The 27,255-nt window shown below is 39.8% G+C and overlaps 2 protein-coding genes across 5 annotated transcripts in view; one reads left to right on the top strand and one right to left on the bottom strand.

Annotated features, from left to right (window-relative positions):
* Nucleotides 1–4,799: 4,799 nt before the first annotated feature.
* fbxw2 (F-box and WD repeat domain containing 2) lies at nt 4,800–17,126 on the top strand. 4 transcript variants are annotated; one of them, XM_084383023.1, is made up of 9 exons: nt 4,800–5,177; nt 5,692–5,752; nt 6,739–7,031; nt 8,162–8,384; nt 11,034–11,228; nt 12,738–12,871; nt 13,046–13,132; nt 13,269–13,438; nt 14,794–17,126. In XM_084383023.1, exons 2-9 carry the CDS (start codon nt 5,746–5,748, stop codon nt 15,080–15,082), a joined length of 1,398 nt encoding a protein of 465 aa, XP_084239149.1. In that variant the 5' UTR covers nt 4,800–5,177; nt 5,692–5,745; the 3' UTR covers nt 15,083–17,126. The 4 variants fall into 4 exon arrangements, with proteins under 4 accessions (XP_084239149.1, XP_084239148.1, XP_084239151.1 ...); XM_084383022.1 differs by having other exon boundaries at nt 4,800–5,340; XM_084383025.1 differs by lacking the exon at nt 5,692–5,752.
* A 1,641-nt stretch (nt 17,127–18,767) lies between these two features.
* The window catches only part of LOC311275224 (ras-specific guanine nucleotide-releasing factor RalGPS1), a gene marked incomplete at its 5' end in the record, with an annotated part of 108,821 nt that continues 100,333 nt past the window's right edge, over nt 18,768–27,255 (bottom strand). Inside the window, 3 exon segments of the mRNA XM_084383571.1 lie at nt 18,768–25,227; nt 26,401–26,492; nt 26,596–26,701. Of these exon segments, the coding sequence (XP_084239697.1) occupies nt 25,198–25,227; nt 26,401–26,492; nt 26,596–26,701 (228 nt within the window). The 3' untranslated portion in view covers nt 18,768–25,197.

Here is a 27,255-nt window from a genome sequence, read left to right as displayed (position 1 = left end):
CAGTAAAGTGTGTGTACAGTGTAAGCTTCAACAATTTAAACCACTGATATCTTCCTTTAAAGCAAGGCTAGCTTCATATATGTTACCTTTAAACTGCTCCCTTACTCAAATATTACTTGTTACAGTGTGGATGGACCCCACCTCTCGCCTAATGAGCCCCTGATGAGCCTTGACAGAATAAAAAGTTTAGAGGGATGGGTTGTAATACATTTTATCATTTCTGAAGTGATAATAAAAATACATAGTTGCACTAGTTATGCAGTGTGATGCATCAGTTGTTAAACTACCTTGACTTTTCTAAAAAACAGTTTTCTTCAGATCTACACACAACTATCTGTGTTAACAGATGTCCAATAACTGGGAGACCATTGATACTTACTCCTTTCACTGGAAGCATGTTGGCCTTGTTTTAGGAACCCTTAATCCAGTGGGTGTCCTTCGGTGAACCAATCAGGCGTTGTGTTGACTTGTGCAGTCCAGTGAGTCCAGGCCAGGTTTTAGTCACCGGCTTATTAGTGTCTTCAGCCGCTTTAGTGACTCCTTTGTAACGTGCAGCTTAGTGGTCAGACATCCATCACTTTGCCTGTTAGAGGCGTGTTACCCCCTCTACTCCCTCCATCCCCCGCCCTACCCCAAACACCAGCTGTGCCTGACACCCAACGGCCTACTGGACAGATTTGCACCCATGAACTTTGTGCCACCTTCAGTAACTGGCACATGATTGGGATATTGTGCATATGGGTGCACTAATGTGAATAATGTCAAGACTTTAGATTCTATCAGGCAATTAGCCTGAAAACAGCACTGGATTCAAAAACTGCATGGGTCTCTGTTGGTGTGATGCTTCAGACATGAAAATACAATAAAAAAGGTAAGTGTGTAATTCTGGTATCCATAATTCTGAAGGTTTATCTGACACTAAACACTGCACAGAAGTTTACTCTACTATAGGACAGGATTGAACAACTACGGAAAGTATCAATAACTTAATCCTCTGTTTCAGTGAGGTAAGGGGTAAACACCCCCTCACCAGGTGAACAATAGAATTATGGCGTTCACCTTAGAAATGTTTGGAATGTCGGGTATGTGTGCATGCACATATTTGATTGGCCACCGCAGTGTGTTGCATTGTGATTTCACACAGATTAAATGACCCCACTGTGTCTGTTGATGCAGGTCTAGAGTTGTGTGAAAGGCATCTAAAGGCCTGACAGTGGCGCCTAGAGGCCGCAGTGTGTACTTCAACCCACTTTATGACAATAAACCAAAAACAAACTAGCAAACAAACAAACAACACACTGATGATCACTGAAGAGTCTTCTCAGTCTGGAGCTGAGAAATACTGGTCCTGCAGGGTAACTAGAGGACATTTCAGGAAAATCTGCTGATTCAGTTCTGTTTCCATAGTTGACAGTGTGACAGTGGGTTGGCAGAGGATGGCTCGTGTGCTCTATAAAGAGTTCAGTCTCTGGGAGCATACTAAATGGTAACCTACCCTTTAGACTGTCAAGTGAATTATATTTATGGAGCCCAGAATCACAATCACATTTTGCTTCCAGCAGCGTGGCTGGAGAAGAGGTGAAGGGTTCACTTTAATGTTCAGGAATGAATCCGCTGATGAAGACCTGACATGGACAGAGTAACAACTATAATCATGAACAGTTAATAAATGTTTGCAATATACATTTCTGCAAAACACAGATATGCTGAAACTTTACATTTCTTTATTTTGCAACTTTATGGTTTTAAGGTTCAATGTGCAGTTCTTCTTGTGAATGCTGTGCTTTCAGTCTGGTTAGGGTTAGGAAAACATCATGTTTTAGTTTAAAATGCCTGGTTTTGTTGCCACAAACACAGCACATCCTGCAACTCCACCACCATACCACCATGGTATGAATATGGCCTGAATATAGACTCGTATGTGTACTGACTTTCTTCATGTAATCATCCTCTGTGGAGCATGAATATCTAACTCTGCATATAGCAGAGTTAGATATAGCAGAGTCCAAAATGCTAACATGAAGGCCCAGAATTAACTGACTTACATAGTAATCATATTGACTCATTTGTGTGATTTATCTGTGTGTGAAGATGAAACTTGAGATGTCAAGACAGATAGGCTTATATTGACCTGTTTCATAATGCCATATGACCCATCCCATGAAGACAAGTTGGTATCTAAGCCATTCACTTGTACATGACACAATGACAGACAGACTTCATCACTGAACAACTTCCAGCTAAGTGATAAAATATACTGTCACACCAGCAAACACACTGCATTTCACCAGGTGTTTCTTTTATATGTAAAGTCACTGTAATGTTAAAAATAACGAATGATGCACACTAAGGCCCACAGAGGGATTAGACAACCGTAGCAGATCTGTTGTTCTGTCCTTGAGTGGTCCCTTCCTAATCAGTAGTAGATAAGGATGAAGGGGTAAACCACACAAGGAGTGAGCAACAAAAAGTGTTTTGGACACCATCTATTAGTCATCCATTGTGTCATCTGAAAGACATTGACACTTGCATCTTTGAGGTCATTAGCTCTTTAGCCCAGATCAGTCTAATTTTTGGTGTCAGCGTTCCCAACAAGTTCCCTGTTGACCACGATGAGCAGATCAGGCGGACTGACTGTGCCGTAAGCAGAACAGCACGGTAATGACTAATGACCGTGTAAGCAGGGACATATTAATGAGCTTAGTATGTTTTTTTCCAACATCAACATACACTATATCTAATCATAGTTCTCTCATGAATCACCACAGCTTCAGAGTGTTTACAAGCTGATGTGACTGCCAGCTGTAAAACTCCTGAGCCTTCATATAAACTGTGGGTTAGAGACAGGAGGACTTAACCTGGTGCTGTGTTTCTCACCTCAGATGTATTCAGATACTGTTATCTGTGGGTGGTTTATCAGAAATTTGACTTTCCAGAACAGCCGAGACCAGAAGCAAAGTTGTGTTCACTCACTCAGGTGTAGGGGGTTAATAGGGGCCCAGCACTGCATTCTTGCCTGGGACCCAGAATCAGCTTAATCTTACCATAATGGAAGGCTTCACGTTGATTTCTGAGTGAACAAATAATATGTTAATCAACTTTTATTAAGTACATCTTATTGGAGTGACTTTTGTCTCAAGCTAACACCTACTGAGGTGTGAACATTGTTAAAATGGCCCAAGAAGGGTGAAAGAGCTGTTACCCACTGCATTAGAATTCCAGTATCAGCAATTAGATTTGGATACATGCCCAGAAATGTGAATTCTCAGGAAACAAAAGATTTGGCTCAAGGAATACCTAACCTGACCTGAGCCTCACCATTATACAAGCTTCAGGATGCATATTAAACTGCCCACATTTCTGGTGTAAGGGCAGTGGAAATGATGTACTGTATGACTAACTCACTCATTTAGTTTTAGTCAGTCTAATCTGGAAGGCATAGGTAACAATGAGGAAAATATTATGCTTTAAAATTTTGTTAAAGGTCCAGTGTGTAGGATTTAGTGGCATCTAGTGGTGAGGTTGTCAGATTGTGACCATCTAAATACCCCTCGTCTCACCCTCCCCTATTGTGGCCACTAAAAACGTGAAAGGCCCTCTCTTCAGCCAGAGTTTGGTTTGTTCTTTCTGGGCTACTGCAAAAACATGGCTGTGCAACATGATGGAAAAGTAAGTAGTAGTGTCTTTATGCGATCTGTAACAGCTGTCTGTTCCGTTCTGTGAATGCACCAAAATGTTCCTGTCATTAAAAGAAGGTAGTGCAAATGTGCCTGTTCAAAGTGACATGTGACATTAATGACTAATCATAAAACAATCCTAAACATTTTTTTTTTTAATCAAGGCAAGACAATTGTTTATAGTAATTGTAAATTAAATAGTTAAATTATTATCTATTAGAATTCATAGAGACAGAGCCAAAGGGGGTTAATTTTATACCGTCCAGATTAAAATAGGGTGAGACATACAGAACATTTTGTTTTGTTATAGAAAAAAAGAAACAGAGAGATTCAATATCTAAATTAAAAATAAAGACCTACATAACAGAAGATGACTATCTGAAACTTGTCATTTTCATATAATGAATGAATTGTTTTGAATAAACAGATTTTGATGATGAATACATTTTATGTAAATATATTACTTGATATGTGTCTTACCTTATAATTCTAGAAGGTCATATACAGAAAATGAATACATTTGCTGCCAATGTTTTTCATAAACTTTTCCTGTCTTATAATTCGATCATTTAAACAGGCACATGTTCTTTGACTGACAGGACAGATTTGGCAGATGATTGTTATTTTCAGGTGATTACACACTGCTGAGATCCCCAAACATCTCTGTTGGAGCCCTTTCAGTGGCACAGATGTTGCAAAAGTCTATAATTATTGTTATGGCATGGCACCTTCCAGGCTTTATAACACACAGAGGGAGGGGGGACTGGGCCATCAACACTTATAAGTGCGAGAAATATTCGCTAATACCCGTAATTTGTCATTTGTTTTTCCTCTGGGCGTAATTTTTCTTCACCACAAGCTACTGTACATGGCTTCTTGTCTCGCGTGATTTAATAAGCGCGCCTAATTGGCAGAGAGATAAGTCGTCCATGCATGTTTTGGTTCCACTCCACTGCAAAACGAACCAAAATCAAGTGCGGTCTGCACGCACAGCGGAACCATCGAGAGGGCCAGTCATGAGAAAGCGCCGGACGATCACATACTTCACACCACACCGTTCCACATTGTGCGCGACACCGGAAGCTAGTGTACCTGAAAAACTTATTGTTACGTCCTCACCATAGTCTTACAGGCAAATTAGGTTATATGAAGAGAAAAATGCCAAGGTTACCGCATATCAAGAATAAAATAAATATGTCGGTGAAGCGAATACATATGTAGGAAATGTAGTGATGATACTTTATTTACTTCTGTGAACGTGTCTTCTTCTTGTCTTCGTTTTCGCGGAAGAGTCGGCAAGACTGTAGCGGCGCCTCCTGTAAGACAGCACTGAGGCAAAAATGTCACCGGGGCATGAATAGCGTTGCCATTATCTTTAGGTTTTCATGCTGTCAGAAGCTGCCATCCTTCTATCCTACAACCTAGAAACTCCTTGATAGGGAAATGAATAGAAGACTACTTCATAAGAAACATGATCTAATTTACAATTAACTGAATCAGGTACTCTTATCATGGTCGTTAGCTAACGTTAGCTACGAAGCTAGGTTACTTGGACAATCCTTTCAACTTGCTTGCTGACAGGTTAGCTTACAACAGCTAACTTCGCTATGTGAACTAACTAAGCCAGTAAAGTGGCGATAAAGAAACTCCCTGCAACTCTCTGGTTGGTGGACATTTTGAGTTTTTATTTTAAATGCAATTTTATTTACTAGCAGATCCTGTTCGTTAATTGTGTGGATGTTACCAGGCGTTGCTAACTTGCTATTAATTCGTAGTAGTATTACTTAGCTAACGTTTGCTACAAAAGTTGCTAACTAGCAAGATAGCCTACTGAGACTGAATACAATTGCATTTAAAATAATAATTACTCGCAATACCAATAATTTGAATCTGCCAGATGTATGCATGGGTTACCTAACAGGCCAGTACTGTTTATTTAGCCATGGCATAGCTAGGTGGGCTGTCTGAAGCCAGACGTTAAAGCCTTCAGCTGTTTTTATTTCCCTTTTAACAGTCTGGACTTATTGACAGAGTTAAATTGCAAATGTATGGCAGTAGTTGATTCTACATGTCAGGTAAGGTTATATTGCTCGTCGATAAAATGTTTAATGTTGTCTATAAAATGGTACCTATATTTCTTTGAGACTGTATATACTGAGGGCAGACTGTCATGGACTGTGGATTCAGTAGAAACACATGACTGACAGCACATTAGTACAGCTATTAATGTTGTCAAGTCATTCCATCTGCTGTAGTCCAAGGCTATAAAATGGTCTTTCTGGCTACATGTCTTGCTTATGTAACTACTACAAATTAGTCAGTGTGATAGATTTGAAAGTCATACCATTACATCCTTTAAAAGTCATGAATGCTTGTTGTGATTGGCCAGCTGAATATGTATTACATTGGAAAGATATGAAAAAATGGATATGGAGATCAACAGCAAGTCTTGACATTTTTAAATCACTAAAAGGCAAATGTTTGGCAGTTTTGACATGATGATGATTATTTGTAGTAGTTCAAGAGATGTCAAAAATGTAATACAAACCTATAATACTGATGGAACTTCTACTTAGTAAGCTACAGTTGCAAGTTATTTATTCACTGAAGTGGGTCCACCTCTTTGTAATGTTTCGTATCTATATTATTAGAGCCCAACCAACACATTGGTTGATAGATATTACTGGCCAATATTTGCCTATCACAGATGAATCCAGTATCAGTCGGGCTTCATACAATATGCATTATACCTATTATTATGCATTATATAAAGCAACACATTCTCACATTTAAAGAAAAGATAAACCTTTTACTATACATTCCAATTTCAGCCTCTCACTCTGTTTTGTTTTTGTTCAATCAACAAGGAATTAATTGATTAGATTGGATTTCTATTTTTTCATTGCTGTTTGAATATACTTTGGGTTTTTGACTTGGTCAAGAAAAACATGATAATCCCTTATCTTGTCCCAAAATGATTGTTCATCAGATTCCTGCTCTTTAGCTGCTTGAGTCACTCCTGCCATCTTGTGTGTAGTCAGACCCTGCATTGTTCCTGTAGGTGTTGCAGGTCGCTCTCATGTGCCCATGGAGAAGGCGGCCTTTGAGGGGTGGCTGGAGTCAGTCTCCGCCGCTTTCCTAACTCTAAATGACCAGCAGCGCAACCAGTCTCTGGACCACCTTATATCTTTAAGTGGTGCTGTCCAGCTCCGTCATCTGTCTAATGGACTGGAGACGCTGCTCAAGCGTGACTTCCTGCGCCTCCTTCCTCTGGAGCTGGCCTTCTACCTGCTGCGCTGGCTGGATCCTCAGACCTTGCTCACATGCTGCTTGGTCTGCAAACAATGGAATAAGGTAAATTCCTGACATTTGGTGGTGTACTCCTTGGGTGCTTCTTATTTGTCATATATGCCTCCTCATTTAGCTCACTTATGTCTTTCCCCCACATCGTTGTGCCCCCATGTAAAATCTGGGATGCAAGGAAAAGAAGTGAGGATAGAGAATTTAAAGAACATGTTTATGGTAAAATTAGATATCCCTCCCTGTCAGGCATTAGCTGAAGTGAGGTTTCTGGTGAAGGCTGCACAGCTTGATTATATGTCAGTGCATTTAGTGTATTCAGACTCTGCACAAATCAGTCAAACCACAGTTTGACAGTTTAGCTGAGATAAAGCTGAAGTCATCACTATTACTTTTGAGTGCTGTGTTGTAGGCAACTGGACTTGTTTCCGTTTTTTTGATTTTCAAGAAATTGAAACAAGTCCAGTTGCCTACAATACAGCACTTAGAATTACCATGACCTGGATGACTGAGAACCTTCATCATCACTATTACTAATTAATGTTATGTCTTTTTAATAATAAGACAACAGCAAGATATAGCTCGGTATAATGACCCTGACTATACATGATTTCAATTGTCAATGATGCTGTTCAAACTCTTACAGGCTGCTTTGGTGCAAGTAGAATTTCTGTCTATGCTTTAAGGGCTAGTTGACCAAAGTCTGCCCACAGCACAGAGTATGAAATCTGGCACCAAATATCTGTGTAGATTTGTAATCATGTACATTTGTTGTTTGATCAGAGAGTTACTGATTTACAGAGAATTCTTCTTCAATTGTATGCTGTTTTATTTAGTAAGTGGTCTTGTGCACCGTTGCTTGCCCTCAGACAACATTTGAGAATTTTTGCTTCTTTTCTCAAATGAACAAAGGTCTCTGTAGGAAAACAGGCTTATACCGCTCAACAAAAAAATGTTGGTATTGGCAAAGAAATTCAGATGAAACTCAAGTTTTGTTGTTGTTTTTATGCCAGTTGCTGCAAATTGGCATACAGAGTATGTATTTTGTCTGATGTACATATATGTATATAATGATTAAGTAACACTATAGTGTTGTTAAGTGCTCACCCTTTCTAGTACTAAAGTACTTGTCATCTTAGCCACACAAGTGTTCAAACATTCCAACAAGCGTCTTCTTCTTGTAGGTGATCAGCTCTTGCACAGAGGTGTGGCAGGGTGTGTGTCGGGAGCTGGGCTGGAGGATTGATGAGTCCATTCAGGATGCAACACACTGGAAGGGCATCTACTTGAAGGCTAAACTGCGTATGATGCAGTTGAAGGATCAGGAGGCCTTCGAGACATCGTCCCTCATCGGCCACAGTGCTAGAGTGTACGCCCTCTACTATAAGGATGGCCTCCTCTGCACAGGTACACTGGTTTATTTTCACTGTGGAAATGGCTTGGTTACAATTTTATACAGACCTCTCTGTCACAGCTTCAGCAAAAACCTTAACACGATCAATGTCTGATGCCTAGGGCTGTTGTAGTGCATTATGTCACACTGGACCAATTTTGGTTTACTGCATCCACCTGCTGCATTAATTCATTTATCTTCTGAAGTTTTATAGTAAACTTTTTGCAATCAGTTACACATCCAGCAGGCACAAAACAGCTGCTGCACTGAAGTAGAAATCATTCAGAGTTGTGTTTGTGTCCAGAAGTGTTAATCTCCTTTTAGCTCTGTTTTGGTCCCAACCAGCTCCTAAGAAATAATTTATTTTGTGTTTTTAGCTGCTTAATGCTCCAATATGTTCACCAGCTAGTCTCTAACTGTGCCTGTCTGCTGTTTGCTGTTGAGCAGTGTTGCTGCTGGACCCAAGCATAATGAGAGTTGAGTTTATAGGTTGTTAAGTGTGAAAATAGTCGCACACTCGAAGCTACATCAGACATGACAGTCTTCGGCTGGGTACACCCTGAAGAAGACTTTTGACAGTCATGTCAAGACATTGGTAGTTAACTATTTTCCTTCACCACTGTACTTTCTATATATTTATAAGGTTTACAGGTTGTTAAACATGAACGAGCTAAAGGGAGTTTAAATGCTCCATAGAGCTGAGTGATAATTCTCTGGGTTTGTCACCAACAGTGACCCTTGCCGCAGTACACATAGTAACTTGATCAGTTGTTCATATAAAAGATATTTTAGTGCAGCTTTTACACACCCCCTGCATTGCATTAATGGCAGGACAGAGAGCCTTTGTCTCCACCTCATGTTAATCATGCTGCTTTGTTCAGCCTTGCATAGTGTGGTATGGAAGTTGAAAGCATTAGGTGTCAATCACTTCCTCAGTGTAGCACATTTTCATGTTCACCCACACAGGTGCCTTCACTTAAGTTACCTGATCAGACCTCTTCTCAGGACTGTGTGGGAGTGTACAGACTTGATGGACAGCTCCCTGACTTTTGTGTTAGTTTTGTTCTGCTTTACATGATACATCATGATCACATTATTATGTTATGTCCTGTACATTACCTGCGAGTACTTCGTTTGTTTGTGGCAGCAGCGTGACATTAGTCTGGAAACAGATGTGTTCATGAGATGTCTATTTCAAGCACACACCACATTTTCCACCAAAATATCAACAACTCTTTTTACACTTCTTCATTTGAGTGAATCCCCCTCCTGTTTGTTCCTCTCCTCTCACCTGTGCTATGTGTGCTCTGAACTTGAAACCAAAATACTACACAAATGGGAATATTTCAAGTCAGGAAAAGACCAGCGTCTGGCTGAGGGTAGCTGGGCATGGTTGTTGTGCTGCCATGGAAATAGGGCCTCCTAGAGCTTGGTGGCCTCTCTTTAAGGATAAGTTCACCCAGAAATGAAAAGTCAGTCAACATCTCCTCCCCCCATGTTGATGGAAAGTCAGGTGAAGTTTTGTAGTCCATAAAACATTTCTGGAGCTTCACAGCAAAACAGCGTTGCAGCATTCTGCTAAACAACTGAAGTAGCTGGAGACTTTTGTTGTTTGGTTTGTTTGGAAATGTTTTGTGGACTACAATACTTCAACACTGCAGATGCAACACTGCTGTGTTTGTTGACTTTTTTTATGCACATGAAAGAATGATTCCTCTCAGACTTGAAAATTCATGTTAGTTAGCACGGAGCATGGAAATGTACAGAAGCAATAATACCAACTATAATATTTGAAATGTGAATATTGATCATAATAATAATAAAAGCTCTAGAACGTAATAATAACAATAATAATAATGAGGATAGTAGGAGTCATGCAGGATGCACCATCCATGGGAACCTGCAAGACGAAAAAAGAGATGAGCTCAGTGCATCATGGGAAATCCCCCAGCAGTCTAAGCCTATGGCAGCATAGCTAAGAGCCTGTGAAGGCCCCAACTATAAGCTTTAGTAAAAAGGAACGTATAATTGCACGTGTGCTTGGACTGTCACAATAAAAGGCCATGTGCCTGAAAACAGTCTTTAACTTGGACTTATAAAAAATAGTAGCAAAATGAAATAGATTACATCAGGTATACAACTTTTATTCTGAACTTTTTCAATAAATAATACTTACACCTACCACCTACTCCTACACTTTATCATCAGACACGTCTTTGTCACCCCTGTTCTCAAACCCCTGTTCACTATGATTTATACTGAGACATCCTGCGATTTGAGCATATTGTAGTCAGAATCTCTGGGCTCCTGTGTCGTTAGACCTCACCTCTCACCAAAAAAGCCAACCTTGATTTTTCTCTCCATATGCATAAGGACTCTTTGGAGTATACTTAATGTTGTCACTTTTCTGGTCTGCTTAAAATGAATATCTGGTATTGGGACACAGAATAACAGGAGTGGACAGCCTTTGTCTTTCAAAAGATGGATTTGAAACCTCCTGACCTGTGCCGTGGGTATACAGCACAAAGGCTGAAAATGTGAATGAGAGCCAGCTGATGCACACTGAGCCAATTTAGAAAGAGAGTCACTGTGTCGTTCTGATTGGGTGTTACGGAGTTGTGTCAGAGCTTACAGCCTTAACTTGATGTCCACTTGTTTTTCAGGATCTGATGACCTGTCTGCCAAATTATGGGATGTGCGCACTGGGCAGTGCATTTACGGAATTCAGACACACACCTGCGCCACAGTGAAGTTTGATGAACAGAAGCTGGTAACTGGATCCTTTGACAACACTATTGCATGCTGGGAGTGGAGCACAGGGGCTAAAATCCAGCAGTTCCGAGGCCACACAGGAGCAGGTTGGTTTAAATGTCCAGCAGTTATTTATTCTGTGTAAACCCCATCTTTAAAACGCATTTCTATTTTCTTAGAGCTTTTCACATTTGAAGCATCGTCATTTTCAAACGCATTTTAATCAGATACAGAATATGAAATGACATTGCATTACAAAACCAGAAATACATGGTTTTAAATTGGGTATTCCAGCAGCTTGGACCATACACTGCACAAACTCTGGTTTTGCACATATTTTGTAGCTGCTATCAGTTAAAAACTGAATCATTTGTAAACTTGAAAAGTCAAGTGTGTGTGTGTGTGTGTATGATGCAACTTCCAAATTTGTGATGCTTTTTGTAACAGCTGCAGAGTAAACCTTCTGTCCCCTTGTAGCAATTTGCTTTACAGACAGTAGTCAAAGACAATTTCATACAATTCATCTAGGGCTGTCAATCAACTAAAATATTTAATTGCGATTAATCGCATGATTGTCCATAGTTAACTCTTTTTTATCTGTACTGAATATACCTTAAAGGGATATTCTTCAAGTTTGTAATACTCTTATCAACATGGGAGTGGACAGATATGCTTGCTTTATGCAAATGTATGTTTATTATTATTGCAACAATCAGAAACAATGACAGATACTGTCCAGAATATTCTCCAGAATAACCTCAAAGGTGCTGCATGCTCCAGAAATATGCTGAAAGCAAAACATGGCAAACTCAAGCCCAACAAGCAACAACAGATGGTCATACTGACCTGAATGTAACATTCCTCAGTAATACTAACACAATGTAGTGTCCAACTTTACACTTGTAAAGGTTAACTGAACAATGTTAATCAGCCTGCAAGCTGCCGCCACACATTTAGCTATCACTTTTGAAAGTTTGTCTCATGTAGAGCTGTCCAGGCGTCTCTGATGCAAACTATCCAGCGTGGTCTGAGAGGGGGAGGAGGTCTCTCTGCATCAGCTGTGTGTTCAGCCAGCAAGTGGTATTTGAGACTGGACGTACTCCGGTGGTAACTCAGTTCACATGATAGTAAATGCAGATAACTTTGTTCTTGTGGAGAGAACCATCTGGCAGGGCTTTGAAGCTCAACTTTCCATTCAAAAGAGCCTTTTCTTTATCCATTTCTGCTCAAGGAGGTTTGTTTCTGCTGCCATCCACAACGTTACTGCTGCATCGCTTCCTGATTACCCAAACTACGGAGCGGGCCGAGGGTCATAACGTGTGTGCATTAATCACGCTTCAAAAAAATTAACTGCGTTAAAAGGAATTTGCGTTAACGCGTCATATTGTGTTAACTTTGACAGCCCTAAATACTTCATACACAATCACAGCACAAGATCCACATCAGCCACACTGTCACGATGGATCACGGGGGAGTTTGGTGTTTGTTTAAAAATCCAGTAGTTTTAGTGCTGCCTTTAGGGAGGCGAAACCTCTGCCCTCTGACTAAAAACAGTCAGTTGCAACAACTGAATGTTTGGAAAATGGCAAAGTGTGGAACATGTTGTGTCTGCTCAGTCTTCAGTGTAGACTACAATGATGAACTGGACCTGCTGGTCAGCGGCTCTGCAGACTTCTCAGTGAAGGTGTGGGCTTTGTCTGCTGGTGCCTGTCTCAACACTCTGACCGGACACACCGAGTGGGTCACCAAGGTCAGCTTACTTTGCCTAGTCAAGGTTTGATTATTGGAAGAGTTTTTGTGTTATTTATACATTTTTAATCAACATTGAAATGTCATTAATGTGTTTGTTCCCCAGCATTGATTAAAAAAAGGGAAAACTAGTGTTTATAAACTGACATGATTAGAGGTTGTTGTGTCTCATCAGGTGATACTGCAGAAAAGTGAAGTAGAATCTATGGTGCATAGTCCTGGTGACCATATCCTCCTAAGTGCTGATAAGTATGAAATTAAGGTAATGCTCTTGTCTCCAGTTTCTTGTGTTTTGACTTTCAAAGAGTTAAGAAATGAACTGATTTGGAGCTGTTACCATTGTTTTGGTGTGAGCCGCTGAGGGATAAGATGGAGCAAACCCTGTGTTCCCTCTGCAGGTCTGGCCTTTAGGGAGAGAAATCAACTGTAAGTGTCTGAAGACGCTGTCGGTGTCAGAGGACCGCAGCATCAGCCTTCAGCCTCGCCTGCAGTTTGATGGACGCTACATCGTTTGCAGCTCTGACCTCGGAGTTTATCAGTGGGACTTTGCCAGTTATGAGATTCTCAGGTAAAATAGTGTACACCACATAAATATTGGACGTTTTAAGGAGTGTTCCATCATACCATCATCAGCTGTATACCTATATACGATCTAAACTAGAGATCGACTAATATGTTTTTGTCAGGGCTGACACCAATTATTAGTAATCAAGGAGAGTGATAACCAGATATCCATTTGCAGTAAAAATAAGAATCTTCAGGTCAAAATTTTGAATAACAAGTGATGGAATGTAACAAAGTAGCACCTTGTTTAATTTCACAGCATACAATGAGAGCTACACATGCAACACATCTGCAGGAAAAGGGAAGAGTCACATAATCAGTTTTCAAAGATAATGTAACAACACAGCTCTATTTTTCATATTACCAATTCATAATTCTGTCATCACGTGAAAACCATGTGACAAACCATTTTTTTCTGTTGTTGTTTTTCTTGTTTTTTTTTTTCTATCGAGATCCCAAAACATATTCAATTTGATTCTAAATTGAAAATCAATCCAGATGAGCTTTCGATAATCAAAATGAGGATCAATCTCCTGGTATTTTTATTTCTCTCTAACTGCACATACTTGGACTCATCTGAAGAGAAAAACATAAAAAACAGCACTTTTAAGACAACACAGCTAGCTAACAGGTAGCCTGCCTCTGCTCATCCAGACACTTTTCCTGTGTGCACAAAGACAATTGACTGACTGACAACTTATTGAGTTGTTTGGGAAAACATTTGAGAAACGGAACTTTGTAACAAACTGAATTTCTATCTTTTGTTGCTTACTGTTGAATGTTGTGGCTGTTAGTTGTTGTTGAACCCTCAAAACTTTATTTTTGACAATTATTGGAAATTGTCTAACCCTAACCTGCAAAGAGGCACCAGGATAAAGTCAAGCTGTCTATAAGCTGTTTTTCTAAAGAAGAATCTGAAAATGTAAATGACAGTTGTCAGGGATAAAACCATAGATCTGCCGATCAAATCCAGATGCAGTAGTCTAACTGTGGCATAGCTGTCGGTGCTGAAAACAAAGTTTAAATCAAACAGAATCGTGACCTTATAACTGAAAGTCAAATGCAATCGTGGATGTTGAGAATTGTGACACTCCTGATACTTCAGCACTCTGTGGTTGAGGTGTACTATTTGAGTACTGTGGGCTGAAACCAGTTTGGGGGATCAATACAATATGTTCAAAACAAAAATAGTTTTCCACTGTTGTGCCTTACATCAGGCAAAACTACACATGTACCACAAACATGACATTTGTTATGACAATTTGTCTGGAGTCATGTTTTTAGACAGAAGCCCTTAGTTAGACTGTAAAACAGTATGATCATACTGTTTCCTAATCCAGCATGTTTTTATGTTCCCAGGGTGATAAAAACACAGGACCCAGCTAACCTGTCCCTGCTCAGCTATGGTGAGGTGTTTGCACTCCTTTTTGACAACCACTTCCTGTATGTGATGGACCTGAGGACAGAGGCCATCTCGGGCCGCTGGCCTCTACCAGCCTACAGAAAATCTAAACGAGGATCCAGCTTCCTGGCCGGTGTGACCTCCTGGCTTAATGGCCTGGATGGGGGCAATGACTCTGGACTGGTGTTTGCCACCAGCATGCCCGACCATAGCATTCACTTAGTACTGTGGAAGGAGAACGGATAGAAGAAAACAAGGACTTCAATCCCCACACTGCTAGGACATGAGCCACAGTCACGTGTGCTCTGGAATATATGAACCTGAACAGCCAAGATAGATCATGCATGGACCAAAGCATTTTGTTTTTATCTGTTTCTTCCTCAGCAAACAGTCCCCCTCCAGACATAAACATTCACAATGGAAGGTAAAGATGATGGTAACTATTACTGATGTGCTGGACTCAGTGATCAGTCAGCACTTGCACCTGATCTCTGCAGAAACCTGTAAGCCTCTCATTGGTCTTGATCTTGGACAAAGACTGAAAGCAAAGAGACTTGAAAGCCAAGATGTGTCAGTGACAAGTAAAAACAACACAACATACAAATTCTCTTGTTGTAAACTTTAACATGGAAGTGTAAATGTTTCGTCAGATTAGCGTTTTGATCAGGTTAGCATTGTGCAGTCTTATTTGTAGCCTACCATTAATCCATAGTCTTTTAATTGGGTGCCAACCTCGGCCACTGAGCTTTATTCTACCAGGATAAGACTATGTGAAACGTGCTGTAGCTCCAACGTGCCCAATGCCAAGCTGGTCACTGCGCTGATTTGCAGAAACTTTGGTTTCCTTGAAGAAAAGCAGGGTTGCCTTAAACACAGTTGCTGTAAATAATGGAGAACATCTCTTGGACATGACATTGTGACATCAGGGGAGATATTCTTTGAGGGTTTTACAGACCATCCCCAAGGAAGCTATATACCGACTCGTATGGTGACAAGTGGTTTGGTACGTTGTTCTGTACCATGTAAAACTTTGTGAGGTTTCATGTTATTCACTGAATATGCTTTTCTAAGGGATGTCTGGTTTAAATGTCTGCTTGAGAAATGTGATGTGCCTTTTCAGTTCATTTGATGTTACAGACTAGAATTCCTCGATGACTCGGCACATTGCAGTAAGGATGACTGCATTGGAAGTCTTACTTTTATGTTGAATTTTTCATATTTACTGTGCTCTAACAGTCTAAGATGTCTGTAATTTTATAGTTATCTACCTGACATGAATTGCTCAGTGAATTGCTTTAATGAATCATTGACTGTGTAAAACATCAGGTTTATTTTTCTAAAGGCCTCAATGCATTGCACAGCTGAGGAAGAGACTCGACAGGCAGTTGGCTGTTTTAGACTTTGAGGAGCTGTTTTCCTGGCGTAACCAGGGAAACTCTGTGAAATAATGCCTCATTCTGTGCACTAGTTTTAACATCATGTCTCAACTTGTTTTTTTTTTACTTCTACAAAACTGAAACTTTAAATGGACAGTTCACCCAAAAATCAATAATGCATATATTTCCTCTTACCTATAGTGCTGTTTATCGCTCCGGACTGTTGTAGAGTATCGATATATGAACTGAGAGATATAATGGAGCCAGATGGCACTCAGCTTGTGATGCTCAAAGCGCCACAAAATACATTTGACTCACCTTTTCAAAAACTTTCAACAAATATATGTATTTCTGATTTTGGGTTGAACTTCACCTTTAACCATGAATGAGTGCTTTTTCCAGATCTTTCATTGATGTCTTCCTTTGCATTAAGCAGGCCACAGATCAGCATGGATTGAAAGTGCACCATGTGCACCACACAACAGTTATGACAGATCAGTTTCTGACACACACAGACCGCAACCTGTTGCTCACATGGAATATTGTACACAGCAGATGTACAGACTGTTCTTAGTTTGGATTGTCAAACCTAATTAAACACCACCATTACACTGTATTCTCTACTGCTGTCTTGAATATTGCACCACATTATATCCTCCCAACAGCATTCAGTTAAATGGAGAATACAGTACCATGATCTGTATATAAATTGATAACTTGAAATTGGCCAGCAGAGATATGAAATGGGACATCACATTTTTTTGTTGATGTGTCTCTCCAGAGTTAATAGCCATTGCTTTCAATCTCTTCACCGTGTTATTTCACTATTGCACTGTCATAGCTCTTTGGTCACCTGCATCAATCTACAATCAGCTTCAATATTGCAGTCTTTCAAATAAAGAAAAGCAAATGCACACCTACATGAGTCTGTGTTTGATCATGCCACCATTTTAAAATGGGAGCCAACATCATGCTGCTTGTTTTCAGCTGCGCCAGCAGCAGCTTTAGGGCGGTGTAGATTAAATACCTCAGGACCGTTGACATTCCCATTAGCTTTAGCTGTACTATCTGTACTAGTGCTAATTCACAAATGTTACAGAAGAGCCTTACAGAGCCGCTAGCATGGCTGTCCAGTCAGATTTTGTCCGAAACTAAGGTGGCAGATTTTTCATAGAACAAAGTCTGAAAAGGTCATCAGAGGTAACCATCCCTTCCCTACAACATTAAAGGAATCACAGTGGTAATATTCTGGTCTCACTGTGCAGATGTTTGCATCAACACTTCTTTGATGAGATGAGTTCCATCTGTTCCTCCAGGGTTTCTATTTAGTACAGAAATATGGCAGCATCTACATAAGTTGCACGGTTAACACATTTCTTCTGCTCTTACAGTAGATGTCAGTATTACCTCACCCACATTGTTTTGAGTCATGACAGTTCATTTACATTAGACTTGGTGAATGGCGTGGGTGTTTGGGAGCCATGAACTACTACCTAACCCTTACCTGAAGAAAAGATGAGCCAGCCAATACAGCAATTTTTGGGGGTATCTTCAGTTTTCTTTAATCAATAGGAAAAAAATGTGCTTCATATACTTCAAACAGAATACGGAATACAAATATATCTAAAGAAGAAAAGCTATGTGTAAGATTAATGTAATTATAACAAAGCTGATGAACTCATGATGTAATACAAATGTAGAAAAAGATAAAATTTAAATGTACTTGAAATTCAGTGATGTATATCAATGCAGGAGTAGGTATTCCACATGTAAGAATCAGAAAAGAAAATTAGCCTGGCATTACTGGACCAAGTCCAAAATGCAAATGAATAAAACACGAGCTCACAGATTAATCTGGTTCCCAGGCTAAAAGAAAATGTCTTTTAAAAAAAAGAATAGCTTCAAAGTATTCCAAACATAACAAGATTTTATATTTTAATACAAGAGCACAGCCACAACACACAAAAAACCTTTACTACATTGAAGATTTTACTTAAATTATATGAATCAAGCAGTATGGTCTAGACCTGCTCAATTTGGAAAGTGTCATGAGATGACACTTGTTGTAAATTGGCGTTTTACAAATAAAGATTGAAGTATGTCAAGTCAAAGCACTTATTTGGCAGCAGAATGTTGTTATATTACTACGTATTACTCATCAAAAATATAAAGTGCGGAACTTGATTTTGCTCCCTTTTCTTGAGTTGAAGCAAAAGACTTATTGTGTGCACACAAAATGTTTGTTTATCTCTCAAATTTGGATCACCAGTGTAATAAAATCCGTGTAAGTTAGCACTTCTTTGTCAAGATAATCCATCTACCCGACAGGTGTAGCATGTCAAGACGCTGATTAGACAGCATGATTAGTACACAGGCGTGCCTTGGACTGGTCGATAAAAGGCAACTCCACAATTTGCAGTTTTATCATACAACACAATGATACACGTGTAAAGTTTTGAGGGAGCGTGCCATTGGCATGGTGTTTATTCTGAGGCCATTAGAAGTTGAGGAGAAATCAGAGGAGAGAAGAAGACAGCACTTACAGTACACATGGACAATGGTAACATCATTTTAATGTTTCCCCTCTGAAGAATGATATACCTGTGCTAATGGACTGACATAACTGTACAATAGCTCCCTCTAGAGTCACACAGAAACCTGGAAAACAGAATATTGAGACGTCTTGACGTGAAGCCGACTGCAGAGAGGCGTTGCTGGCAGGTGATGATGGCATTCACAGCACCAAACAATGATACAGGAAAAGTCTTTGTTGTCCCACCTTTGACGGATCAGTATAGTTCGGGTAGAAAATGAAAACATGAAACTCACCTCGGACTGGTTCACAGATCACTACTATGATAAAAATGTAAAGTGCCTAAAGTTTGCCAAAAGGAGGAGCAGACTTTGATGACTACACAGTCTTGATGTTTATAACATAGATACACAACAGAAGTTCAACAACTTTCTGTACATAAATTTATTCCCAATTCAGTGTCCAAAGCTGAAAAATACAGCAACATATAGCAATGCCATGGTAAAAAATAACTTAGCAAAAATAATTACAGACTGATATTCACAACCCAGTGGTTATCTTTTTCACAGTTACAACACTAGAAATTTTGTACACAAAAATACATGCAATGTCCCAAAGAACACAATTGTTTTTTTTTGCTCAGAGTATTGGATAAAAACAGAAACATGTTTGGATCTGACATATACAAGTACCAAAACAATTGAGATGAAGGTAAAGCAATTACAGACTGGAGAGTGACTCGATGTAATCGTGTACATATTAATGCTAACATGTAATACATTTGCATCAAATGCAGATTTGGATATCAGTTGTAGAGAAAACACTGCTAATGATGAGGGAATTGATTCCACATTTGTGATTTGTGAGTGAACATTTGTGAGAGAAAAGTTGGGTCAATGGCTTCATTTTGGAAAACTCCCATGCTGACATAGTGGTGGGGTGCTCGGAACTATTTGGGGAACAAAAACTAAAAGTAATGTGAATTTTTAAACCCACATATCTGATCAGTACAGTTCACATCAGTCATTCAAAGTTCCATCACAATTGGCTATAAAAAAAACATCTTTTACTTGGTCACATTTAATTTAACAACTAACTGTATAAAGATAAGTAAATGAAAACTGTGGTGGCACATATTTGGCATAAAACCAATGAGTCCAATACTGAACAGTGCAAGCTAAATGATGGCAAAGTGTTGTAGATGTTCAGAGGAACACACATTTTTAGATTGTGGTTCTTTGGCTCGTGGTTTACTTGCTGTCAACTGTGTGTGTGTGTGTGTGTATGATGGCTTTCACCTCCAGTATATCCTGCATTTACAGTGTTATCACAAGTCAACAAGCAAGATGCTATTGAGCACATGAGCAGTATTTTAGATATGATATGAAGTTGTGTCAGCAGCAGACTGAACAAACCACAGCAGTGACAGAAAGCTTCAAAGAGAAACTGATGGACCTTGTCACCTTCTTCTGTCATGATCATAGCATTAACAATATACAGTATGACGCAGAGAGAGCCACCATATACCATATACAATTTGTAATAGCCCTGATTAGGGTTGGGCAATATGACATTATTTGTTATGGATAATAAATAAATGAGATGGTAGAAATTTGACGACTGTCTGAGATTTTGCCATGCCATTTATAGCTGTAAAGCTCACCCATATCCTGTCTGTGGGAGCAGATGATATCACTGAACTTTTGTGGCATTTACATATAGAAGATTGTGTCCATATTGTCCACCTCTACTCCTAGTTAATTCATGGTGAGAGTTGGTAAAGCAAGCAAGTATGTCACAAGCTTGTGTGTTCTTTGCCAGAGTCAGATGATAAAAGGTTTCATCCCTGTACTTATTGTCCAGACCACCTGGGCTGGGTGTTTAGCCTTCTGTACTGAGAGCTCGAGGGCTGGCAGCAGGGGGAAATGCTAGCCTAGCAACATCAGAAGTGAATAAAACACATACTAATAAGTTCACACAGCCGCTGGGCACGGTAACCTCATGCAGGTATCTTCTGAAATGGAGAATGATAGTCCTTCTGTGGAAACCAAGTTTCTGTACTGATACCACCACAATAACCTTTCTGAAAGCTTAATGTGAGAAATCTCTCGTTTTCATCACTTTTGATTTTTCAATCATCTAAAGCAGGTGTGTCCAAAAACTGTAACTTAATGATGGGTCACCGACCATAAGCTATTTATTGTAGTTCAATGATCATATAGATAGAGTATATACAAAATAACCTAACCTTAATCCAAGGGATCATGTGTTTCACTTCATGAAGACTGGACTGGCATACCACCTTACAGACTGTGGGGGACCAGCCTCCCTGCAGACAGTACTCAGGGCTGAAAAAGTACTGTCACATCCAACTCTGGTCAAGATATTAAACGAGCATCTGCTTTTATCAAACATGTTCCACTGTTTCTTTCATCTTACCTATCGAGGGAAGTTTAAACCTTTATGTGAAATAAATAACACAGTTGAATACACTGCAAAGCAACAGCATAGTGACATGAAAGCAAAATGTGAGTGTGGAAATTAAGATGTGTGCAATGTCAATCAATGCAGAGCACCTTGTTCAGCTGAACTGCAATAATCAAATAGTACAATACTAAATGCTAAACAGAAAGACAGGCTCAGTCATTCACAGGTGATGAGTGGTAGGAGTGGATATTCTGTGGTATATTTATGAGGAATGTCTAATATTCGCCACTGATTAAAGAATTCTTATAGTCTTAAATCATCATTATGGGCAGTCATTGGTTTCCATTGATTTTGAAAGTCAATTCGTCAATTAGCAGACTCCTGAAACTTGTTTGGGATGTGTAATCCATAAAGACATGATGACTGACTATTAGTTTGCTTATTGATCTTCATAATTATATTTGTTTTACTGTCCTAGCAGCTCTGTGAGGCTGCACATACTGTAGGCACAGCAATGATTTCAGATTTCAATTACCATGTTCACCATCTTGGTCAGGCATGTTAGCATGCTAAGCTTCTATGTAGCACTAAACACAAAGTATAGCTGAGAGTGATGGGAAAGTCAATGTGCTCAAGTAAGAGTTTGCCAACTGATTTTCCTACTGAAATGAACAGAATCCACTAATGCAGTATATGAAACAGTATAAACAGTAAATTCCGATTTCTGAAACACAGCAGCATGATTTATAGAATGATATGCTGGTGATGATGCAGGCATCATGCAGGCATCATCACCTTTATGGTCCTCTAGAATTTAAGAGAAAAGAACACCGGTGGAAAAATTGGACTAGTTGAGAAAATTTAGACTATTAGTCTGTTAAAAAGCACAATACATGAATGAGCTCTGAAAAACAACAAAGAACAAGAAACGTATATGATTCTTAACAACATGATCATATTCGACATGTGGTCATTTTGTTCCTGTTTTTCTATATTTTTGCTACAACTACAACTGATTTCAATGACTGACAGTTACCGTGATATACAACAGGGAAACATTAGAAATATGACATCCATTAGTAAATGTTTAACTTCATTTAAATTTTTCTTCTTCTAGGCTAAGGATAATTCCAGTTTATTAAAACTTTAATCTTATTTTCATAGCTTTGGCCATTGTTTCCATCAGTTATGAAAACACTATATACCTAAATCAATAAAGAGATCTGGGAACATCAATCGATTGGACTGTGATGTACCAATCAGACTTTTTCAGTTCTGATACCGATACCTGGAGTACACATCCAATACCAGAGTTTAATCGGTAAGCAGTATGCCTCACAGTGTGAAAGAGACTGGGATCACTCTTTTATGTGTAAGGCAACATCAGGCTTGATTTGAACATCACCATGTACTAAAAATATACATAGATTTAAATGTACTGAATTGGTACTTATATCAGAGATATCACAGTTAGTGCATGCTGGGGAGTCTTCGAGTTGTGTGACAGGTTCTCCTCATAGATTTATATAATAACTAGATATCAGATGGTTCCCAAACTGCCCATTCAAGCCAATGAGAATTGCTCGTCTAGCCCATACACCAAAAAAGGTTAGACTTTACAAAGGCTTTACATTGCGATGACGACACTGATTTTTGAATCGCTTTTCTCAGCTCGAGGGAAGTTTTACAAATATAAAACCTCCATGGATCAAAAATTCATCATAGAAAGAGTCATCATCAACCTTGTTTGTAGTTCTTGGTATCCTCTCAACAGTTTTATAGACATCTTTTTTATAATGGCAGCATATGGGGAAAATGCTTCTTGGGATTTTTTCGCTGCAATATCCCGAGTGGCCACCGGGCCAGACTGGAAACATGGCTAAGCGGCACCCTCCAGCCTGGTTCTCCTGCCATTATGGGGCACTGTAAGATAGTGGCTTCTGATGGTGAATATTATTGCGTTGTTAATAAAGTTTAAAACAGAATAAATCTGAGTGGTGGCTATGAAATGGCAACAAATGTATTCTGCGATGGCAGAACATTGTCCAGAATGCAACTGTTATAATTCCCCTCTTTAAACACCGGAGCCCCAAAATACTTAACTAATATAGCATTAGTTTCACATAGCCACCTTTAGGGGGAAAAATGCTCTGGCTTGCCTATATTCATTTAAACCCACAGTCGTCTTGGGTGGCGCTAAGCGCAACTGCAAAATAGCGTCGGGGGTCTCTTGTTTTGGTGGAACACTCGCACTTGGGGAGGTGCACTGAAATAGATAAATAAAAAATAATAATAATAAAAGGTAAGTGCTGCTAGCAATTTTCCAGTTCTTGCTGAGAAAACCCAAAGCATTCCCACGCCAGATGGGAGTATCCCTCCAGGGATTTCTGGGTCTGCCTCAAGCCTCGTCCTTGTTGGACACACACAAAAAACCTCAACAGGGAGGAGTCCGCGAAGCATAGTTATCAGATGCCAGAACCGCCTGATGCCTTCTACAAATCTCTGCATGAGCATCTTACCCTCACTAGTGAACAAGTCCGAGATATTAAAACCTAATTTGCCGTGTTCCCAGATCTCACAATGTTATTTTTAGGATAGAAATGATGGCCAAACCTACGAAAAATAAAGTACAACCCAGGTATTTTGAAGCAGAATTATCCTTTAAATTCAACATAACATTTTGCTTTCAAAGCACGATTACTGAACAGTACCAATGCTAATGGGGTCTTCCCTTATTCCAGGGTTGCTCAATAATCTAAGTTTTAGGGTGGCTTCCACCAAAGACTCTCTCTGAGGAGCAGCGTCCTACATCAGGTGGCGCATCAAAGATTATCCATCATACTGTTTCCCTTTGATGGCCAACTGTCAAAAAATAAACTCTTTTACAAATAAATACAGTATTTACAAAGACGTGATTGTTGAAAGCTTGGTACTTCATTGTAAATTGCTTTAAATTCACTCCACCAGCTGCTTCAGCATACTGGTGTGTAGACAACAGCTGGATGTCCTCTGCTTTATTGATTGTAATTATCACCTTGTTCAGTATGGTTTCCATGGTGTTTTCATTTGTTCTGTACAAAATATTAATTGTTGCTATTTGTAAACCTTGTTATGTACATCAGCAAACACCTTCTACAGGAGGACTACCAGCTGAGGTAGCGAGGGGTGAACAGGTGAACTGATCCATGGCTGCTTTTTCATTTGGCCAACAATTCAACACAGGCTCTAAAAGCCGACTTCATAATTCCATATTGTTTTTGTAAGACTACAAATGCTCTTATTTTAGAACGAACTCAGTCCAGCTGTATGTCACAGCGCTGAGGGTGACGAAGTCTCACTTTCTGTCCTTTTGGCTGCAGTGCTGATCTTAAACGGTATTAACAAGGCCTTCAAATGAGGTCACAACTGCACACCCTTCCTGATAGATCCATTCACATGCTGGGATTTGTTCTATCATTGTTTCCTACTCTTCCTCCTTGGTATGATACAGACAAAACATTCCAATAGTAGTTTCACAAAGGGGGGTTTAAACAACTCTCCGTGTTTAAAACCAGAGCTCCATTTGAAGGTGGTATAACACTGGTCTGCAAATTGAAGACCAACATCAGTCAGCTGACACTGTTGTCCACATTTGTGTACTGACACATCTTTTCACTCAAGCAGAACCCAACATGGGCCAAAAAAAAAAAACCCTATGTGCTTGCTCACATGTTTTAGCAGCATAACGATGAAAGTGAACAAGGAAGCTTAGAAAAAAGAAACAAGGGAAAAGCTCACCAAAGTATTCCATTGACTGGATTTTTCCAGAGTTCACATAATACTTAGTCCTGATGAAGAAGACAGCTGGTGTGTTGGCATATGTAGTCACACGTCCAATATCATAGAGCTTCTTCTTCAGTGACAAATGCTTCTTGACTCTCCTGTTTCAGTAGATACCATTAAACTCCACTGTGTTCCTTCATTTAGTCTGTACTTCCAAACAAATGGTTTTGGCACGATAATGTCCTTCTGGGTAAAGTCTGCTCTCATTCAAATGACATGAGGTTTGCTGGTATCTGTTGAGAGAACAGAACAGAAATTGAACACAGTCATGTTTCTGTGATTTGATCAATCTAAGTCCAATATTCACTCTACCCAGCTATTTTTGGTCACCACCAACTCCTCCTCTTTAGCAGCTGAATTCAAAACTACAGCTAGTTGCCAACTATGTCTTTTGTTTGGTGCTGAGCAGGTGGTGTAGACTGGGTTCTCACTGAAAACAGCTGCCTCCTTCAGCTGGGAATGAGATTGATGAGAGCATTGATGGATAAAAAGGTGGAGAAAAGTCTACTCTTTGTCTTTTCTGTCTCCCTGTTTCTGCTGATGATTCAAGGTATTCATGGCAAGAACACTGCAGACCATACACTGCATATCTCCATTTGTATTCTTTTTATATGGCAAAAATACTGTCTTCATCATTAGAGACGAAAGTGGGTGTTTTGGATTAAGAGCAACCGACTTGACCAGCTGGACTGCCCCAGGGAGGGAGTGAGTTGGAATAAGAGCAATGCTAATCCACCTGGGTGTGTAGGCTGCTCCTGGCTAATGTCTGGTCACAGGACAAGGAAATGCACAAAACGGGACTCAAAACAAGGCTGCAAAACATCGTGAGACTGTTGTGCCCACAGAGACCTGTCTCCACCACATATCTCAGATCAAGCTGTTGCACTCGACAGGCGACCATGTTTAGAACTGACAGAGTGCAGGACTACAGCTGGGAGGGGACAGGCGGACTCTGTTTATAACATTGGTGCTTGGTGATCACACAGTCACAGGTGATGGACAGTGTTTTCCTGATGTCCAACTTTTGATATGAAGATGCCGACCACGTTATCATCACCATCTTGTTGCTGCTGCTTACATTTACCCTGACACAGATTTAAAAGATGCACTATGTGTTTCTGTATATTAATGTCTAGTATGTTCTTTCATTTGTGTTGCATGACGGACTAAACTAAACTTTCATTTCATTTTGCAACCCTGTGTTGTATACTGATGAATAAATTACCTTGTACTTTGTTTTTGTCTCCCTGTTTCTGCTGATGATTCCAGTATTTATGGTAAGAACTTTGCATACTGTATACTGCATATCTCCATTTGTATTAATTTGTCTCTTCAGGAAAAGAGTTGTTCATCTGAACCAAACCTGCCCCATGGTCCAAACAGGTGAGTGTGTGTGCTGAACATACCTGAGGTCTACTGCTTCTACAAGCCTCCTCCAGGTTTTTGTGCCAGATGATTGCTGAAAACCTGGATCCTGTCTGGAACTTGTAAACATTGCCTGTGAAGTGACACAGAATTTGTATTGCAATTGTATGTTCATGTGATTTTAAATGACGGAAAAAGAAAACAGCAGGCAGCTCTGTTGGTGGTGTGAAGCTGACCTTTGTCTGGGTCATTGAGCTGGAAGATGTTGGGTCTGGCAGGGTCATCTGGCAGCACCACCATCCACCCAGTGACACACACCTTCTTACAGGGACTGGACTTATACTGTGGCAAACAGGAATACAGTGAATGAGATTTACAGCATGTATATGTAGACAAAACATGTTTGAGCTGTCATGATAACGATACGATGGACATCACTTGCATCGTTTACCAGCGCAAAAACTTCACCTACAGATACATTTACAGTACATAAATGTACATTTCTGTATTATGGGGCAACAGAAGTCATAGCTACTGTACGCCAAAACTGGTGTGCACTTCTTTAAAAATGTAGCTGTGTTGTGCATAAGTTTGCTAAAAGAGAGCTTCCATTGAGCGTGCTGATGTTTTTGGTGAATAGTGAACTGAACATATCCATTTGCAACAAGTGAATGTGAGTGGTGTTAACTTTTGCGACAGTTGATGACGCTCCCGCAAAAGCAACTGACACTCCTGCACTGTTTTCCACAGCTTTAAATAGGCAAGAGTAATGTTTCATAGCAGGTGATCAAAGCACAGAAGCTCAAGAAGCACACTGTAGGATGTTGAGACTGAAAACAGCACTGTGCTAAAAAACAAAGGAAGACCAATTTGAGTAACAGATCCATGTGGATTTA

This window comes from Pagrus pagrus, assembly GCF_965226575.1.
Source record: "Pagrus pagrus genome assembly, chromosome: 19".
NCBI classification, from domain to species: domain Eukaryota; kingdom Metazoa; phylum Chordata; class Actinopteri; order Spariformes; family Sparidae; genus Pagrus; species Pagrus pagrus.
This window is presented reverse-complemented; position numbering and strand designations above follow the sequence as displayed.